Source organism: Echiichthys vipera, assembly GCF_963691815.1.
Source record: "Echiichthys vipera genome assembly, chromosome: 13".
Lineage (NCBI taxonomy): Eukaryota > Metazoa > Chordata > Actinopteri > Perciformes > Trachinidae > Echiichthys > Echiichthys vipera.
The window spans coordinates 13,071,141-13,092,925 of record NC_139838.1 but is presented as its reverse complement, the minus strand read 5'-3'; the positions used below and the strand labels follow the sequence as shown (position 1 = coordinate 13,092,925).

General features: G+C 40.4%; 1 protein-coding gene across 1 annotated transcript; it reads left to right on the top strand.

Annotated features, from left to right (window-relative positions):
• Positions 1–551: 551 nt before the first annotated feature.
• On the top strand, positions 552–21,518 carry ptp4a2b (protein tyrosine phosphatase 4A2b). Its single transcript, XM_083925021.1, has 7 exons — positions 552–678; positions 16,554–16,846; positions 17,184–17,292; positions 17,404–17,496; positions 17,593–17,723; positions 19,255–19,329; positions 20,269–21,518. The coding sequence occupies exons 2-7, from the start codon at positions 16,842–16,844 to the stop codon at positions 20,378–20,380; spliced, it is 525 nt and encodes a 174-aa protein (XP_083781147.1). The 5' UTR covers positions 552–678; positions 16,554–16,841; the 3' UTR covers positions 20,381–21,518.
• The last annotated feature ends 267 nt before the right edge of the window (positions 21,519–21,785 follow it).

The following is a 21,785-nucleotide window of genomic DNA, read 5'->3' as shown; positions in this document are numbered from 1 at the left end:
CGGATTCTTCTTACGTCGTACTGACGCCAGACCCTCCATGCTGCATTTGCGTGGTTCGGTGAACTCGTAAATCTAGCATGGGTACTCAAAGAATACGGCTTGACGTGCTCACACGTGTTGTTGTCCTTTATGACACAAGCGACAGCGGCTTATTTAATCAACCTATTGTTATAATAAATAAATTAAGTGACAGTGAGCTACAGTGTGCCCCAGCGGGGAAGCAAAGAGAGAAGCGCGCCTCAAACAAAGTTCATGCAAATGTGGCTAGGTATGTCACTTAAAAATGATTGCCGGTTTTTATGCTTCCTCCAAACAATTAAAATATGTCACAACTCTTCTCCAATAATTTGCCTCGCTGTTTTTGCGCGCGTTTTCAGACTGACAAAGCAGACATAAACTCGAGTTTCATAGAAAGCGATAGACTTCCCAGTTGTTTTCCCATGTGTGGACATCATGGTTGACATGCAATAAACTTGGGCCGCCTCGGAAGTCATATTTCCGACAGTCCATGAAGGGACCAAACCGAGGAGGCTCCTCCCCAACAACAGTTCCCGACCTCCGACGAGAATTCAAGCTGCCACATTGAAGAGGAACAAAAAGGCGACCTGGCAGCGGTTTCTACACTCCCTCCACTTTCTCCGGAGTAGTCACGGGATTTCAATGTTCAGCTTGCTCTTTGTAAGTACATTAAAAACCTATTACTGACCCCTTTTACACGTGTCGATTGTACACGATTGCAGCAACACAGATCCACAAGAGCCTGATTAAAAGTTGGGGCTAAATAATGTTGGGTGATTAGCACAACACAAGGAAGCTAAAACTAAGTTATGAGTGGTTGAATAGACGAACCAGTGTGTAGCCACGTTAACGTTAGCTCGCAGAGCGAAAGCTTAAACGCTCAAACGGTTTGCTACGTACACTATTAAAAATGTCTTAACATCACCCTCCATTGTGGTCTTACCCACCCTCAAGTTAGTTACTCTAATATTAGCGAGTCTATCTCTGGGCAGGTTGCCAAACGGTGTTGGGGAAAAGCAAAGTGACGGAGCCGAGTTAGCTAGCCTGCTAGCTGATGAAGCTACGTTAGCTTGCTATCGTGGCTAAGGCTATTTTCTAGAATAATGATAAGAAATTCCCTCTAACATGACCACGACCTCGACTAGCATGGGGCCACTGGGTTTTATTATTATTCTGAGATAACATTTCAGCATATTAGATGTTGTATAACGTCATGGTATTGTTAAAAAACGTAACGTCGTCCGCAATTTCATAAAAATAAGGTGCTAATGTCGCTCATAGCTGTATAATGAGCTCTTGGTGTAACGTTATCAGTGAATGTAGCTTTTTTTCTTGGACTACATCTATCTCAACGTTAACGATGCTTTGCTTAACGTTTTTACTACTGTCACGTCGTTCACGACAGCAGCACCATTTAGATGTTTAAAATATAACCCGTGGTTCTTTTGTTGTTTGGCGGTGGAGACGTCTGTAGTTGTGAGAAGCTGGGCTAACAGAGGTATGGATGGCGACTGAGCTATCTAACTGCCTTCCGCCCTTTGTGACAAATCCTGACCCAGAGCATGGTTGAACCATTTATTTGAAGCTACATGCCACGCTACCATTTGAATATCAAAACTAAGTGGTCTATAACCCGATATTTTCTGTCTGTTATCGTGTCTTGGGCGTTGATATCGTCAAAGTGCTGTCTTTATTGTTAACCAGCCGGGTAGACTCAGTAAATTCATCAGCCTTTCATGTAAAAATGTAACTAGCACTGAGGTTATGTGGGTCTATAATTTACCCATGTGTGGTTTCTCAAGACCGAAAAGACCTAACCATTTGGATAAAGTGAATTGAGGAAATGCACTTTGTGGAGGAAGTTGACTATAGAGCAGCTGTGAAAGGCTGCAGCACATTCCCATGCCTCTCAGTTTTCAATTTATGACCTTCCTATGGTTAGAGCCTCCTCTCTGTAATACATTCTAGTAGGTAGCTAATACAAATGAATAGCTTTGAACACTCCTTCCAACATGGGTGGCTGAGTCAATGAGTAACTGGTGTAACAGGTAAGCTAATTACATTCCTGCTTATGAGTCACTGCAAGGTGACCCAATTTGCCTGTAGAGAATATAAATGATGTGTGTAATATAACCAGTTATCAAAACACACTGAGGGTATGACAATGTACAGTAGAAGTAACAAGATATTATTGTTATAACTCTTCTATTTGTATGCAAATCACATGATTGTACCACTTTGTGTAATGTTCGCAATTATGACAGACCTGCTTCAAGACTAGGATTTCACAACTCCTACAGAATACCCCTGTGACGTCTTTATGCTCTATTCACATTTTATTGTGGAAGTAGGTCACTGATACTCGCGACCTGCTTTATGTTATGGCTTATAGACGCTTGGTGCACAGTCCAATCTGGAAATGGTATTGGTCCTGTCAGTTTAGAGCACACCCTGCAGCTAAAGGAGGCCCATGCAGTGGAAAGCCCACATTCACGACATACCATACTTTAAGTCAAACTCCCTTTACCTGTGCATGTTTGTAAACTTGAAACGGCAAGGCTAATCCTAGCCTTCATTATGCTTTTTTCATTTTACATTGCTGTGTTCTGTTTTAAAGTTATTTGGTGTTCAAGATTGAAATATGTCGTAGTAGGCCTAAATGTAGCTTGGTGCCTGCATGACACTTTACACTTACACTTAATTGTGCTTCCTCTGTCTACATTTGGCATAAAAAAGGCAATGTGACAAGTGGATAAGTTCTCAGCCTTGGTTACCGTAACTGAGAAAGATGAACCGCGTGTACAGTAACATGACACCAATTTACCAAGGAGGTTACTAGGGGGAGAAGAACACCTATGCTGTAGCCTGCTGGCATTCAGCCCAATCGAGCCACAGGGTGGCGGTGAGTGTTGAAAGGTAGGGTTGAAAAGGTCTGTTCCAGAGTGACTGATTTAACAGATTTGGCCAATTTAAAAGTGTGTCTGGCTGCGGTGAGAATGGAACACATGCTTTGGTTTTACTATGTGTTAGCTTGCTAAGATCCCTGACTTCATAGCAATTTTCTTCTATTGAAATCAACCCAAAGTTGAAAGCTAGGATTAGATGGCCACCCATTTTTTCTTATTTTTTCCAGTCGAGAAAAGCCATATATAGTAATGCATTAGTAGCCATGGGTACCATGTGTGTTTCTTGTGCTGTGTGTTAATGAATCATGCCATAGTCAACACAGCGTTCGTTTACTGTTGTTGCCACAGTACTGGGATAAAGCAAAGGCACAGGCTCTGTAGCACTGGCAGTCTCTGACAGATTGACACTTCTAGATGCTGCTGCAAAGCTGCCTACTGAAACTATAGCAACAGGTAGGAATAGGATCTTCCTTTGTTATTTGTGTTTACAGCTACCTTGTCTAACAACAGCTGTCAAAGCTACAGTTATCAGGGAAAAACACTGTCCTTTTCCAAAACACGCTATAGTTAAGCATGTTGTTATTGTTATTAGAGCTGTTGTTTGTAGGCATATGTAGCGGCTCACCTTTACTGATCCAGAAAGCTTTGTAGTTTTGAAGCAATGGTACTTGTTTGATAAGCTTGCTCTGTTTTCCTATTGTCTGGACACTGCTTTTTCATCATTTCCTTAAGCAGATTATTAAACGCATGAAATGTGTGACCTCCTCTCACAACATGACCTCAAACTAATTCATTGTGGCCATAATCTGGAAGAGATGATTTTAAATCTCAGGATATATTTTATGTCTGTGGTAAGGGACTTGGATTTCGTAGGTTAAAAAAAGTTTCTAATTATGTGTACTGTATATGGGCATCCTTATACTTTGAACTCTGATATTCCTCAATGCTGAACCTCCTACTGCGTCTTCAGCTTTGCTCTGTGAGTGTTTAAAGAGGACCATTGCTCTTCTCTGATCTCTTCACAAGGGATACCAAAATTCCCAACAGGAGCACTTGTTGCTACTGCTGAGATAATTGTTGGTATGGCAACAGGCATCCCCCCGATGCTGCTGTCAGAAGGCCAACTTAGTTTCCAAATGTCAGAAGAATATATGTCACAGTGGGAGTCTGCACCTCTCAGCAAGAATGTGAGCAGGCATTCTCATGTCACGGTCGGCCTGAAACTTATTTCTGTTTTAGATCAGAAAATGACTATGATTTCAGTCATAGTAATTACTTATTAGAAAATGACATTGCTTTCACTCAGTAATTACTATTATTTCAGTGACATTAATTGTGTCCTACATTGACTGGTTTGCATATTGACATCAACATACTTGGACTAACCCAAAATCCATACACACAAGCACCATGTGTCTCTATAAAACTAGTTTAGATCCACAGTAAGTGGCTGTCAGCTTTTGCCAGAATGGAAGTAATTGTGAACTTCTAATTATCCATGTCTTCATGTGTTAAACAGGTGTTGCTCACTACTGTGATGAATGTATCTGGGTGGGAGATGTCATCCTGGAGCCGATTTAAGGATTATGATTTATCAAAGGAGCTCAGACATGACTGAATATAGTCCCTCGGCCCATATTCCAGATAACAACCTCACTAGAACATAACAGAAAACTTAACTAACAAACAATAATCTTGATATACGATACAATTATTAAAGCATGCAGTTTAAAGCATTTATGCTCCCATTTGGTGTGTAAATAGAGATGTACGTTATCAACGCTGTAATCGTCACTGCCCTCATGCTTTCATGCTTCCTTTAAGTTTTTTGTGTACAATGCCCACACTGCCCCCATTATTTCCTTTGGTACTGCAACGTTTGGTCCGTGTCCGTATCCGCAAGCTTGCAGGATACGTGCAGAAATACAGACGAAATATGCGCAGAGTATGGACAGCAGGCTCCGTCCGTATCCAACAAGAGCATAAAGGAGCCTTAACAGGGACAGATGTGTTGCTAGTACATCAAAACACCCTAACATAACCGTCTGTACTTGTACTAAACACTTGTAGGCTGGTGAAAAGTGAAGCAGAATCTTCCTCCCATCTGCTGATTTACTTTAAACTTCGTTGCAAAACCATATCCGTGGTTGTTCTAAACTAATGCGTTTTAACAGTCATTTAGTGATCCATTGAAACAGTATGAAAAATTTCACACCACTGAGGCTCAAACAGGATAATGTTTCAATTGTTTAAGCTCTAACTATGCGTGTCCCAGTGAATGAATGAATTTTTCCTTACCTCTGACCAAAGAAGAACCAATTAAATTTTGGAGCAGATTTGAATAACAAGGCAAATACACAAATTATTTTAAGCCTTTTTTAAGACTACAGCATAAGGCATTTGGCCTTAGTGGGGGTCTGTGCTCTTTGAGTGCCCTTCTACTTTAAATATGTAATCCTGAGTGTAAACAAATTGTTTCATACTAGATTCATTCTATAGGCAAAGCATGAAAAGCCCTCGATATCACAGTGCAATGTTTTTCTTTGTCCTCCTTTGCCTCTTTAAGTTGTTGGCTTATTGTCATTTGCGTCTACCGTGCAGGTGTTTCATTTTGTTGAAAGCGTGATTAAAAGTGCCACTAGGCCAAAGTGAGGACAGAACAAGCCTTTGTTTGGATATGTTTTCCTCTTTTCATTCCCATTTCTAAGGTACTGAAGCCCTGGTCTCTTTCAGTCCTTTCCAGAGACCGATCAGTCCTTGCTCCCCCTCCCCCTAAGCGACATCAGAGGCCTTTGATCGTCATACTGTTTATCTGTGCTCACTCAGAGACTGCAAAGCTGTGTGATAAGTGGGCTTTGCCATGTGCCAGTACGTACGTCTGTTCATGGAAATAGGGAGGTTACATATTCTCTCACCTCCCCTCTCCAGCCCCATTTACACGGACACAAGAAGCAAGAACAACAAGTACTCTGCGGGAAGATTAGGTCCTGTACTCTGGGAGCAGAGAGAGGTAGTAACCTGTTGTGCTGAATAGAATGAGGACGTTCATTTGCCAAAATGTCAACAACATTTAAATGGACAATGAAACAACTGCCATTGTAATGGCTTTCATAGATTTTCTCAATTTGTACAGAACCATGGACCACAAATGGTCTAATGATCCAATAAATTTAGGCATGTCACGGCATCACAAGTATTAAAAGCCAGTGACAGTTGCTGTTTATGAAGAATACAGTATCACTTACTGTAAGTGGATCGAATCAGAAAAGTGCAAATCATAGCAGCGTTTTGAAAACTTGTTTTGCCGTCTTCGTTCAAGACATGACTTTTTTATAATATGCAGATGGCCTGTCAGAAATGTTTCAAAGACGTTGCCAAAATAATAACAACAGTGAGCCATGTGTCCTGTGTATTATTGTTAGGCGTTCAGATACCCCAAAAGACACACATTTGTTGAATGGACGCAGATTTAACATTTTCAACCAGCAATTGTTTCTGTGATTGAAATAGAAACTGTTGACTTATGTCTAGTTACTGTGGTCTCTGCAAAACAGTGTCTGTACTGATCTATGCTTGACCAAATTGTTTCTAGAAAAAAACTGTACTGTGATATTTCAAATGAAAGCAAGTAGAGTGTTATTTTTATTGTTCATACAGACCAAAAGAGTCATGAGTCATTCTTGGGGAAGTAATCTTGCATTTAAATTGCCACTACACACAGCATATCAATATTTTAAGCCTGTCAACGTCAAAGCAGAGTCAAAGTTATTCTTGTCAGGGCGTCATATCATAGCCTGACTGTCATCATTTACAGCCATTCGTTTACTTCTAACCTTTTATTTTAGGAAGTTGGCTTAAATGAGTCTTCTGCTTTCTTGCTGGAGTTTTGTCTGTAACAAAATACTTTTAAAATGAAAAAAAATAGAGCACTAATAAACGTGGGAAATATACCTTCAATTTTGCCCTACAACAGCAGCCTTATATAAAGTGAAATTCCGGTGTAAAATCATCCCTGTCTCTTTTTAGGAAAATACACTCATTCGGGATGTAACGATACACTCCTCCACGATTTGATACAGTTCACGATTTTATGTTCACGATACGATACTTACATTTTTTTTAAATCAAGATGAGCGTCAGACAGATTGACCAAATAAAATGTTTTATTCATAGGAAAAAAATCAGAGGTGCTTTCTTTACAGAAACTCTGTTTCAGTTTGTTCCTCTTGTTAAAAGTGCAACTTGGAGTCATCTTAAACAAAAAAATACATCAAAAATACCTCCTTTCTTTAGAAAAAATCTCAAGTTAACTGCTGTAATTCAATATCTTAATGGACAAAAGAATATCAAATCTCCATCAAAAAAGAGGTTCTTTCTTTACAGAAACACTGTTAAACACTGTTTTTGTGTCTTAGAAAAAAGTGCAACTGAAGTAGTTATTCACTTGCATAACAAAGAATAACTGAATTTTTAAAAACAAATCCCACATCAAAACATAAAATCTCTAGAGATATCCACCCGTCAGTTGTGATAGATACAGTATCAGCCCTGCGGAGAACCATAACCACATGAGCTCTTACCTCCTGGTAGAGTTTTGACACCACGACCTGAAGTGCTGTCAAGATGGGATGCCCTGGTAATTTCTTGCGCTCTTGCGTTTATATGGGGAGAGAAGATGCGAAGCCTCTTGTCAGGGTGGTTTGCTTCTTTGACAATTTTCGCTCAAGAGGTGGCGTAACATTACTTTGCTTCTCCCTGTGGTGGCGGCTAATACGCTGCTGTGTGTTGCCGGTATATGTTTGCAGTCTCTTGCAATATTTACATGCTGTTTTGGTTTTGTCAGTCCATTTCTCACCGGTTGTATTCACGTATTTGGGAATCCAAAATGCAACCAGACAGGTGATTTAAAACCACTCTGTGCATCCTCTATTTCATGTCTTCCCTCGTTCTGTGCCCTCTGACATAAGTCATGTGACTTGACGTCAGACGTTGAACAAATTAACCACCAACCAGAGACTTTTTTAAGATAACGTAACCTAACAACAATAAAAGAACGAATCCTACTTCTCTCGCAATCGTGATTACGTTTTTCTGTCAACCGGTGCCAATTGTCACTCATTTGTGCCGATTTGTATTCGGGTCACAATGCATTGTTACATCCCTAACACTAAACAAAAAAATGTCTCGATGGCTTATTTTCTTTCATGTATCAACTGAAGAGTATGAAAGAGTCGCTAACAGTGAAAGAAAAGAACACAGAACCTGTCCATCTTTGTGCAAACATCGCTCCAATGTCGTTCAAAATTAGTTGGCACCGAGTGTGAAAGAGAGACTGAATAAGTAACAGACATAAAAGATAAGTAATGACGCAACATTTTTTCTTGTGTCCATGCTGCTTTCTGTTGTTTACAAATCCTCTTTTCCAGCACATTTGTAATGACACCAGAAAAAAAATTAAAAAAGAAATGCTCACTTACAGGTTATGGGCAAGGAGTCTATTGCCCACTTTTGGCGGGTTTTCCTGCAGTCCCACATATACATGTGCTAATTTTGGTGGGATAAGGGCATATGTAGGCACACATGCTAAGCCATTTGTCAGTAGCCTTGATGCATCTTGTTTTTATTGTATACCCTCTCTACAGACTTTCACTTTTGTTTTGAGGACGTCTGCCGATATTCCTCTAGCCACCTAACTTGTGAGCAGCCTTGAGGGTTTTTGTTTTGCATCTTTTGGGTTGAGGTGTTGCATTCATGGAGGGTCATTCTGCACCCCCAATCTATTTCTAGGCTTGACTAAACACAGTCCACCCACAGACATGCTTAAACAGGAGGGATGCTTTTTCTTCTTTGCAAGCAAGTGTAAAAGGAATGTCTTACTAAAAGTTTAATATATATCTTTGTGTTGCCTTCTTGGTTTTCATTTTATGTTAATGGTTATCTGACACTAAACCTTTTGGCTTACAGGTTTTTAAAGGCATTTCCCAGGCACACTGTTTTGGTTCTATTACCACATTTGAATTTTCGAGTGAGAGCACATAGCTGTCTTCCACTGCAGAGACGCCTTTATCTGTGGTCAGTCCATTTTCAAGTATTACTACCGAAAGTGGGTATCTTCGGAGTCTGTGGTAGACGCCCTATGAAAAACACAGGTTTATTATATTTCAAACGTAGACTGCCATAAGCCAGAGTCAGACTGTCTGTGTTTACCTGTGTTAGAGAGGAACTACGCACAGACATGACTAGTTGTGACTCATGTCCCAATTATAAGACTCTGATTAGGCGAGACTGAAAGACAGGTAGCTTTTTATTTATGCTTATATTCACTGATTCTCACAGATTTTTTTACTGTGCCACTTTTGTTTGTCCATCTATACAATTATAATGAACATATTTTCAGGTTTAGACTGGCTGTGCAACCATATTCACTATACATCCTATTTGTACAAGAAGTTACTGAATTTGGCTTTATCTAATACAATTGAAGACAGGACATTTTCTAGATTGCATGTCAGATCTCAGCCATTTATTTTAAATGCACGACGAATCTTTTAGCTATTTAAAATTGGGCTGAGATAGCGAACTGCGTGCCGATTGACAACATGAAACCGGAGCTTGCAGATGTCCCCCTGTCATTCAAATCCCAAGTGTGAGATAACTTCGGATTCCAGGTTAATTATGAACATTCACAATCCAGGTGTTATTATCACTGTAGCTTTGGAAAAAAAACACGCTGTGCAAAGCGAATTTCAACAACCACTACCAGGGAATTCAGAACGGACAAATGCCATAACCTAAGTTAATGCAGCAGTTGCACTTATTTAAGAAGTATTTTATTTATTGGAGAATTGTAGCAGTATTTTTTTTACATTTGTTATAGATTTTATTTGTATGTTTCATACTGACAGCGAAAACTGTTTAACCATTGTTTTTAATTGTTTACTTATTAAACTTACATTCGTTCTGACAACAAAGCAGTTTTTGTTAATTTTCCCCCTTAACTAGGAACCATACCGTCCTGTACTGTACCGTGACTTTAGTGTACCGTTACACCTCTGGGATGAGAATGCCAGGAAAACAGCTGTGCGTGCGTGTGTGTGTTCGTTCTGGAGTCTGAGGTTTGGTTATGGTTCGGGTAGTGGTGACAGCACTTACCAGACAGCTATAATTAACCTTTACATCACCAACCCTTCTCTACCCTACAGCAGGTGAAATAAAGGTGCTGTTCTCAGAAAAGTTTTCAATGGATGTGTACCAGTTCTTCCCTGCTCCCTGACTATATTCTCAGAAACCCATTGGTTGGCACGTTATCTGAATTCAGTCAACAAAGCGTGAGGCCATACAGAATCTACTGGCTTAAAGTATCACTTTAGCCCGAGGGTCCTGTTTGTCAACCCCAGGGGTGTGCAGCTCATAGGAGGCACAGCAACAGTTAAGGATCTCTGTTTGAGTTTTGCATCTTTCTCTCAATGTCGTCTTGTCCGGAAGATTTGTCTTGCTTGTTACACTAGATAACTAGTGATGCTCAGAAAAAAGGATTCAAAGCTTAATTAGTGTAGCTTATTGTAGTTTTTTTTATGTATGTGCGTGTTTGCTTTCTTGTTTGCCTTTCTGTTTGTCTTTTGGTTGTTTTCAAGCATGACTGATAGTGGGTGAGAGCGCTGAGCACACTACTTCTTTTATGTGTGCACTGTTTGCTGAATGGTGTGGTGACCTGTTACGATACCCCACATTGACTGGCCCCTTCTTGGACTGTGTCACGAGAGCCCATAACATGCTTTTGTCTTTAGTGCTGCAGCTATTGAATTTTAGTAATGGAGTATTCTGATTATTTCAAAGATTAATTGAGTAATCAGAGAAGAAATACCTTTGCTTCATTAAAGAGCATTAGTAAATACACAAGACAAAATAAGATGGATCTCCCAAAAAGAACAACTAAATGGTTACATTTGTAGAAAAATCTATATTTCTGTTGCTTAAATGGCATACAATAATATTTTCTGTCAATAAACTATTGTTCTGCCCAGAGGAGTGAGGCAGAGCCAGTTAAGTCGTCAAAGTTTCATTACATTGTAAGGGCGTGAATGTTACCTTGTATCTGGTCATCTCCGTGAAGACTGGATACTTTCTGCTGAGATGCTGAAGCATTGACAGCGTGCAATTGTGGTAAAATAGTTGGGTTTTACAATAGACAAATTGTACAGAGTTTTTATTTTCAGCTTCTTTCTCTTCCTCCACTTTGTAAGCTGTGCCATCACACCTTCTTCACAGCATGTGTCCACCATGGATGTGGTGAAATGTGTGGTGTCCACAGCATAAACCTGTTGCGCGGCCGTAATTATCATCTCAGCGGAAACGCAGTACGCTGTTTATTAAACAAGTTACGCAAGGACTCGTTTAATCCCTTCATTGAATGTTACATGGAATATATATGTAAGTCTGAACAGACATGGGTGTAAACTGCAAATTGATTGGTTGGTGGAGGCATACAACTGCCAAGGTGGTAATTCTTTTTTTAAATCTGTTGTTTCCCGCTGACATGCAAAAGAGTTAAAAACTATTCATGCATGTGTGTGGCTTTTCATAATGCAGAACCTTTAAACTAGGCTAATTTCCAGGTGTTTAAGTGCTGGGGTCTTGATTCATTGCAGTGATCATTGTTATCGAAGAGTGATTCTTTTTTTTTTTTTTTTTTTTTCCTTATAGTTCGATGGTGTATACCTCCTTACTGTAGGATTGGATGACTGTAGCATATAATCATGTTAATTAGCTTTCAGCGTGTGCAGTGGTTGGTGTTCACATTTGAAGATGGAATCTAAGGGAGTTCACTTTAGGTGACCCCCCGCCCCCCCAAAAAATACCACCGTTTTGAGGTGGACAAGAGACTGCTTGTCCGGCAAAAAATGCCAAAGAATGCCCAAAACGTAGGCATGTGTCTGTCAGTAGAGCTGATTTGGCCACTGTCCAACTTTTACTTCCGCTGAAATATCCCAAACCAGCTGTTGCTTTTTTCTCTGCATGTCCCAGCACTCATTTGAAATGAATGAATGGTGGTTTCTTCATCTCTTTTTTTTTTTTCGCGATTTGTCTGATCATACAGTTTGGTTGAGAACAGCTCCAATTTGAGGTGAGATCTGCCCACCCAGCCTTTCAACAGCATTGACGTCACTGCAAGGCACCAGCTGGACCATTTGGCAGGTGTGATCTCAGCCATTGTAACTTTTAGTAACTTAGTAACTTTCTTTTTGCTTTTTTCTTCGCTTCTTCTTCTTGATGATTTTTCTTGCCATCTTACCAGCTTTCTTGTTACTTTTCCTTTCTCCATGTCCTCCTTGACATTTCAAAACATATTTGTTATCTTTTATTTGGCATTCACAGAGGCCACAGCAATGAAGACATGCCCCTGTGACATTTGGCCCCATTTCTTTTCTCACTGATTGATGGTTTCTGTGAGTTTGATTGCGACTATCAATGGTTTCTCCCTGATTCTCCTGTGAGTTTCAGATCAGTGCTAGCTATATTTGGAAGCTGAAAGGAGAAAATACCAAGTATGTGGGGCAAGAGTGTCAGACATGGTGTTTGTGCTTCTCTTACTTCAACGAGAGAAGGGTTTCCTCTGTCCTTTCCATCCTGCCATGAATGACAAGAGCCCCCTCTGCTTCTTGACTCGGTTCTCACACGGCAAAGTATCCCTTCAGCTGCTACAAGGCAGAACAGTCTGGTCATGCCCAGTCTGGCTCCAGACAAAACACCAGCAAGACTCAGGCACAACCTCAGACCACCAGACAGGGTTGCATGTAATACTAACATCTTTCACAAGGGGGGAAGAAGATGAACTCAGACGTTCCACATTTTGTGTTAAAGTCTGACATATTACCACCATGCCCTGTCTGTCTGTGTGTGTTTTCTAATTGTAGAACAACCCCCTTGTGGCAAATGTATTACCCCAGCCAGCTTTTGACTATCTCCACTATGTACATGGTGCACATAGTTTATGCATATAGCAGTGGAGGCGCGCGAGTGATGAGGATTGGCCACCCGACAGCTATCAGGTATCAGCTAGAGCTGTCTATGGCCTTAGCTCTACAATTATGCAGTCCCATGACAGTGAAATCCATAACAATGTTGAAGGCTTTCAATTAAGGCTCTCACTGTAGCAGATGTCTCCATGTACTTCAGCTGTGATATCTTAACAACTTCCACGGGCAGTATTCCAATCTATTGCTGATGGTATGAGCTCTGTCAATGGAAAATATTGTTATATAATCTGCTCCTGTATAATTATGATTGATATGACAAACGGACAGCTGTCTCATCTCTTACACTCAAATCACTCAACAGTTGTAAGTTTTTCATTCTGTTTGCCATTAAAGCTGACATGGCTTTAAATACTTGACAGACAGAGGGATGAATCACCCTAAAATGATGAGTTAGCAGTTGCAGGATACCCATGCCCCTATTCCCATTCTTTTGGGACTGCTATCACCTGTTTAGGTTTGCCTGTCCCTTTCTGTACTGAGATACTGCAGTCCTTATCAGCTAGTACTACTTCTCCCTGCTCTCTCACACTTCCCATTTTAGTTTTTCTCCCTTTGTACTTTCTCCCGCGTCACTGTAGGAAGTTTCTGGGAGAGGCATCGGTCATTGAATTTTGAGATGCTTGCAAATGCAGCTTTGCCAAGATAATCAATACAATGACTGTGATGAATGAAGAGATGAATAATGCCAGTTTTGTGGCTCCATCTTCTCAAATGTGAATTTCTGCTAGGTTTTTGAGTCTACTGTTCTAGTAAACTCACTAAATTTGGGCTAACGACTGTTAGTTCGACAAGACAAGCAATTGAAAAATTTTGTTTAGACATTTAAGACCAACTGATTAATTTGTACAATTATAGATGGACTAATCTATAATTAGCCTAGTTTACCAGATGTACAGTGGGGCCTGGCACTGTCTATGCATCCTGGACTTGGCACCTCCCAAAATGACTGTGAATGGTTTAAAGAAAACAAAACAAGCCAGAGAGTTTTGTTTTTATTGCCTATCCAAGAATGTTAAATTATGCAGCCACATTGTACCTAGGCACTGCAGCGCCGTGGAGATAGGTAAATAATAACATTTGTCCTCAGTTGCAAACTACTTGTCATACGATGTTTGTGTCAAGTCAAAACAAAGTGATCACTCATTCATGTTTGACTCAGCTGAAGGTTGCTCAATGTGCAGATCTGAGGCTCTTGTATAAGATTTTTTCTTATTTCCTGTGTGGTTAAACGTGTTTACTTCTAGAAACAGATTGGGTGTCAGTATGTGTGTTTGTTTTGTTCTTCCTGCATCTGTGCAGTGTGTAACTGCAGAACCAGTTTGCTAACTTCAGAGAGATTTGCATGTGTTCCCAGCAGCATAAGCCTGATGCTACCGCAGTTTACTCACTTCTCTGTTGACAAGCTCACTCAAAACTGAGGCCATGGGTTCAATTGTCTACAGTAGAGTTGTTGTTTTTTATTACAATAACTCAACCCAACTGTGAATATGGACAGTTTAAGAGTTGACTAGTAAGCTAGACAAATCATTGACACATTTTTTTTTCACTCTCATAAGATCAGTGAAGGAGAAGTATGTTGAACTTAATGTTAGTCATGATAGGGGAATGGCAACCAATACAGATTGCGTTGTTGGTCCCATTCAGTGTTATACTAGTTCATTAACGACTGCTTCCCTTAGCCCAGCCCAGATTACTTCATGTACCAGTGTGAACTTTGAAATAGTCTTTTGCGTTTTTGCTCTTGGTAACCCTACTATTGACTTAATTTAAAACGAAGCCTGTATGAAGTCACTTTGTGCATCTGGGCAACCGTCCACAAACCAGCCGCTTTCATCTTTAGCATACGCTGTCATTGTGGCGTCTTTGCTGTGTCTCTTGGCACTTTTGTGCCTCAGTGTTTCCTCCATGTTTCAGTCTCTCTTAACTATTTGCTCTCCTTTCCGCAGTCAGGTTTCACAGGTGAAAAAACATGTTTACTGCCCCCTCTAGCCCCTTGTCCAGCCTTTCTCATTTCTGGAGGATAAGAAGCCAACAAACCTTTAAAGGTGTGGTTACCCCTTTTCCAAGCTTCAGTCAATTGCATTCAGTAATGCCACATTGTGTTCAATAAAATTAAAGGTGTCACGGATGATCTCGGCCATCATGCAAGAAAAAAAAAAATCAAAGCTGTTTTGAGTGCCCCTGTTGCCAAGTATGAAAGACTTCATAAAGAAAATTATGGAGGGGAGTGGGTTGATACATCCCCTTGACGGTGGCTCTTTGCTTGTCAGTTAACTGAGAGGATAAGCGACACTGGGGAAGTGGGTAGGAGCAAGACAAAAAAAGGAGAAACTTGGCTTTCTTTTGAAGTTTCAAGCCCTGGGTTTCAAAAAATTAAATATCTTTAACAGACTCTTAAACTACTAGAAATCAAGCAGGTGGGATTAAGAGACACTATAAAATGGTATGTACCATCTTCAAGTCAAGTTTAATACGCTGAGTCAATTGTGACTGAGTGAAATAGAAATAGAGAGTCAAAGGCACATAAAGTCTTGTGTCAGTCTCAAGGAGGTGAAAAGAGAGAGCATGGGACTGAAATGCTGGGGCTGTTTGAAGCTTTGCCCACCCTGCAATCCTCACCTTGTGACTACAGCCTGTGGCACGGTGCTGAAGTCCAAGCTCTTTCTCTCTGTTTCCCGCCCACCACTTGTGTGTGTACGTACTCAGTGTAGCGATAGCCAGTTCTTGTCATTCACTACCGCCCCCCACTCCACCCTCCCTCCCCTTCCTATGTTGCTCTGAGATGGTTTCAGCCAGTTTGTGGCGGCTGGGTTTAGACTGACAAGGACTTGGCACAGTTTGACTGCTTCCTGGCTAGTTACAAAACCAGACATTACCTGTTCTGTAAGACACACTTGTGAAGCGCGTGTGTGTGTGTGTGTAACACACTGAGCGTATTATTAGTTACATTTTTTGTGACTATGGTGGTGAGTTGACAGGGCAATGTAATCCAAAGGTGTAGTCAGTTCCAAGACTGGAACGTGGACACGATAATACCTGTTTTTGAGTTTCTGGGCTTAAAATTCTGTGTTCAGAAAGGTGAAATAGATGCCTTGTTTATACATTTTTGATAGTCATATAAAAATTATCCAGTTGACAATTTTTGATGTTGAAGGTTTCAGACCAGTCAGAGAAAAGTCAAGTCTTTAGGTAACTTGGTAAGCGCTCTGTGGGGGGAAAAAATATTCAAATAATTTAAGATATTACACTTACTGTAAACTTAACATTACTTACTTATTGAATATAATTTTGTCATGATTATTTGAATATTAACAACTGTATATTTGGCCCACTAATAATGGCAATCTGCTGGGAGGTCATGCCTGATAATGTTTTTGCTACCTGAATGATTGAAAACTACTGTTGACAGCTCTGTACTGTAACTTTGTTACGTTAATGATGGTCTTAAAAGTTTGACAGGATAGTCAGATGACTCTCTTCACCAGCTGTCATTTACTCAACCACTTCCCACATTGTTCTTTTATGAACCCGCAAAACATGTGATTATCATGTAACCTCACTCTCATCACTCATCTCTCTCCTCTCTCGGCAGGGTTTCTGTGTTGACTTGAGCCGTACCTATATGGCGTGTGTGAACGGAGAATTTTGCCAGGCACAGCACCTCACCTCCGTGGAGAAGTGAATCGGCCGCCCCCTGAGGGACTACGCTACCCGGAAGCCCCCCTGACTGCAAGCACGCGAGGAACTGCTGATTTATCCTAAGTCCCCCTGGGATTCTGCGTAGTCCTTGGCCCGACTGCCCTGCCCTGTCGCAACCAATACGACAAATCTTTGCTCTCCACTTTCTCCTTGAACAGCCAATCACAAACAGCTCTCCTGAATGGGGTAAACTGATTGGATGACTCCTGGATAGTCTCTCCATCTTTTTTCTTTTTCTTTTTTTTTATTCTTTAAGTTTTTTTTGGTTTTGTATTAATTCATTTTTTTTTAACATCCCGGAGTACTGTGGACTAGTTTATCCTTTTTGTTCCCCTTTTATGTGTAAATCTTCCATAGTTAAACACCTGTTGTCCTCCTGATCTCCATCCTTCACTACGTGTTGTCATTTTTATTTATTCTACCCTTTTCTGAATACATAAATCTCCGATAAGTCTTTGCTGACTTCTGAGCCAAAAAGTCGCTTTTGTTTTGTAAGAGTATTGTATTGTAATTGTTTTTTAAGCCGTCTCGCCAACATGAACCGCCCTGCTGCAGTCGAGATTTCCTACGAGTGCATGAGGTTCCTCATCACCCACAACCCCACCAATGCCACGCTCAACAAGTTCACGGAGGTATGCCTGCATCTGTCTATGTTGGTATCGTGTGTTTAAAATCATTAAATCATTAATCATTAAAATAAAATTAGTCCTGTGTCTAAACTCCTCTCTTTTGATGTCTGTCAGGACCTGAAAAAGTGTGACGTAAACACACTGGTGAGAGTTTGTGATGCCACCTATGATAAGACTCCAGTAGAGAAGGAGGGGATTCAGGTCCTGGTAAGAGTTTGCACATGCACACACGTGCGGCAGCCTTTCTTATTGTATGTTTATCATTTTCAACCTACACACTCACTATTCTTTTGTCTCCTCCAGGACTGGCCTTTCGATGATGGTGCCCCTCCTCCCACACAGATTGTAGATGACTGGCTCAAGCTGCTCAACACCAAGTTTCGAGAGGAACCTGGCTGCTGCGTCGCTGTGCACTGTGTGGCAGGGCTTGGCCGGTGAGTGGCTAGCCGCATTGTTTTGTCTTAGCGACGTGACAATAACTCAAAACAGTGCAGATTCTCTGAATTGTTGTATGGTAAACTTTTGAACGACCTCTGGTCAGTGTTCAAGTGCTGTTCTAAGATCCGTAACATTAAACTCCTTGCTCCTTTACACCAACTCCAGTGGCAGATATGCCACTTAATGTAACAAGCATCGAAATGCAATTTGTAGAAAGGATATTCCCATTCAAATCAATGTAGCAAGATGGTTAGAGTTGCAACCATTTTTATGTATATTGTTGCCAATGCAATGGGTTAACTTCCGTATAGTCTGACTTGCAGCAAGTCAGTCAAATCAGGGAAGGTTTTGCAGTAATGGCCAAACAAGCAACTTCATGCTTCATTCAGACACCTTTCGAAGCGTAGGAAAGCACATTTGTATTGCCAGATGAGTGACAACTTTGCATTGCTTGTTTTCTGTGACCGGTGTGGTGTGGCGGCACGTCAAAGGTATTTAAGCACCATACCGACGTATTGTCACTAAAACTAACAACAATCACCATTTGCTTTTGAACTAGTTAAATTTCCACAGAAAACAGTTAAATGTAATTTCTGCTCTATTTCTGTGGTTTGTGTCTAGTGTCTAAATAAGTTGGTTTTCTTCTTCATCTTCCCGTCTTCTAGCCTTCCTCTCAAGCCTCCTCCTTCCATCCTATCTGTGCAGATATCATATTCACAGACCAATGTGCCAGTGAATTACAGACACGTAATGCCGAATAACAACACAAGTGTGAAAACAAAGAAGGCCGAAGCACATGACGTGGGCGAACTGGTGTGAAAATGTCTTTCCTGACCATAAAGGCGCGATGAGCCTATCAGTTCTCAATGGCTTTCACCATTTTGCATTTCTGTGGCATTCCAGAGGTCTTATAACTACCAGTTTTGGTTAGACTGGCATTTTCTGTGTTCTGTGTGACTGCAGTCATCTGGGTTTTCCAAACCCTTACGGTCTGATCTGCTTTACACTAGCAAGCATTCTCTCTAGGCCCTTAGTGTGGGAGGCTGCAGCAATGTGCCTTGTTGTTGTTTGTCCCTTCTTTAACGATACTTTCATCCCTCGTTCCACACTATTGCGATTTTCTTTTTCTTCTCATTTTCTTTCCTTTCTCACATACTGTCCCTTGTGAATTTTGTGTTAGAGATAAGTCACTGAAGGAAATGCTCTGTCAGCACTGAGATTTGACCTGCCAAGTGCTCTTGAAAGTTTTTATATTTATTTTTTTTTCTCATCGGGTGAGATAGGAGAAGGTTGTCTTACTGTTCTCACACAGCAACATGCCCCAGCAGGGCGATAGTGACAGTGGTTGTGCACCCCTGTTGATTTCCCAGGCCTCTTTCCCAGGTTTAAACCCACTCTCCCTCCCCCCCACCATATTACTATGGAAGCATGTGAACCTTGGCATTTAATCTTCTGTTCTCCTTCTCTCTTTCTTTGATTCTCTCACTGTCTCCTTGTAATGGTCCATTGGATTTCTTTACCTTTCAGAGCTCCAGTCTTGGTGGCCTTAGCCCTCATTGAGAGTGGGATGAAGTATGAGGATGCTGTGCAGTTCATAAGGCAGTAAGTACCCTTTTGCTTTTGTACTTTAAGGTTTTAATAAAGTTTGAGTCTTAAATCAGTAAATGGTGCAGTTTGTGTGAATAGAAACGGGGTGCATGTGAAATGAACAACATCTTGGTTATTGTCATTATTACACTGTAACTCTTAATTGGTTATTGTCATTTATTATTGTTGTAACTGTAATTTAAGGTTGTCAACAGGGTTATAATCAGTTATGCATTTTTGTTTTGTCGGTTTGTTGACAGTGTATGAATTTTGGTATTTGTCTGTGTGTGGTCTGCAAAATACGAGGAAGTGGTAAGTCTGGTACTACAACTAGAAACAAAGGTGTCTGGCGTTAAAGGAATAGTAAAACACTTTTGGAATCACAACGTTATTCGTCTCCTGACTGGCTGAGACTCCAAGAAGTTACTGCTCCCAGCCAAGAAGTAGTTCGGCACACAAACGTCCCTAAAATGGCAAATCAATTTTTGTACTTCTGTATTTGTACAGATTAATCAAACAATCTGTAACATTTCAATCATTGAACTTTAGAGGTGCTGGCAGGTGGATTTTTGCCTTTGCACAGAGCCGTGCTAGGGCTAGGTCTTTCCCCAAGGTCTTTCCAGTCCGTTTTAAGCTAAGCTAGCAGGCTGCCTGTCTAGTTGTATATTTTACAGACATCTCAAAGGGAAATTGATCTTCTCCTCTAACTATCTGCAAGAAAGCACATGAGTATATTTGGCAAATTTATGAACTATTCCTTTGATCCGAATCAGAAACAGGTTTAAGTACTGCAAACAGTCATGAAGTATGATACAATAAGATATGAAAAACATAGGAAAGTGCAAGAGTTCACAGTATAATTTAAAATAACTCTTGTAGTGTTGGCTATGGTGTGCTCTTTGCCCTTTTTTTTGGATATCATTATTTTAACCCCCCCCCCCCTGCTTTTCACAGGAAGAGACGTGGAGCCTTCAACTCCAAACAGCTTCTTTACCTCGAGAAATACAGACCCAAAATGCGTCTGCGGTTCAAGGATACCAACAGCCACAACTGCTGTGTGCAGTAGGCTGCCTGTCAGTGCATCTTTCTTATGCGCATCTAGTGGGGAATCTTCCAACAAGGGGAGATTAAAAAAAAAAAAATGAAGAGAGTGCTATCAGTAATTATTGTGATGATTTGTAAACACTGAGTCATGGTTAATTGACCAGAGAGCAAGCTAGTGATCGAATGAATGAATCCAGATCTGGGGATCCACCAGCCGAACCAATGAATGGAAGGTCAAAGCACACAGAAGGGCCCGCCTCCCGGTTATACTGTTCAACCACGGGCCATCATTTTTTCAACTTGAGTCCATCCTGTTTCTTTTTTTTTTTTTTTTTTTTTTTTTCGTTTCAGTCGTAATTATGGAATAACAATTTCCATATTGTGAATTTTTTAATTTTACACAAACATAGGTGATGAAAAATGAAATGTTAAATGATATTCTGATTTTTATTTCCCACTAATTATTGATATTATTAATTATGATTAAGACAGAATAATGTACCTTTTTAAAAAACATTTTTTAACTTTGAACACATTGTGACTGTCCCTTTTGGTATTGGGGTGTCTTTTTTTCTTTCTTTTTTTTTCCTTTTCGCACAAAAACTCAAAGGTTCACCAGAAAATGCAGTAATGTTTTCCTTTTACCTTTCACTCGCTTAAAGTCACTTTCAGTTTAGGGGTTCACTCAGTTTGAACATGTCTGCAATATTTATTCACATGATATGATGTGTGGCAGTTATGAGTTTGGCAGGGGCAAGGACACTTTGTTATCCAATACTTTTGTTGTTTTGTTTTTTTTATCCTTTGAGAGCCATGTTTTTTTTTTTCTTTTTTTTTTTATATAAATCTTGTTGGAGTGCAATAATCAGTCCACCTCAGATAAGCCCACCAAACCCTGCTGAGCATCCTAGACACACGCATACATACACTTGAGACCACCTCATCCAGGCAGTTAAACAGGAAGAAACTCAGCAACTCCTACAACAGGTACTTCTCCTGCTTTCAATCATTCTTCTTAACGGGGCTACAATAGGACTTCCCTAAATATGCATATTTAAACAACACACAGAGCCTAAGATTCAATCTGAAAGACAAGGTGGAGAAGAATGAAAATGGTCAGTTTTATATCATTGTACCCATTTTGGAAATATCCCCAATTCGTATTGGTTCTTTAAAGATAAATAAATTGAAATAAAAATCATATGTGTCTTTTTTTTCCTGCAGTTTGAATGCAGCTCTTGGGTTATTGTGTGGTTTTGCATTTCTAAAAAAAATGGTGATAATGTGGATGGAGTATGTCCCTTTTTATGTAGTTGGAGTTAAAGGGTTAAAAACATAACTGGTTGATCTTGCTAGAAAAATGGCTATGAACCTTCTGTCTAGGCTACCGGCTGCTCTGTTATATTCAAGTAAGTCTGTGTGCAAGA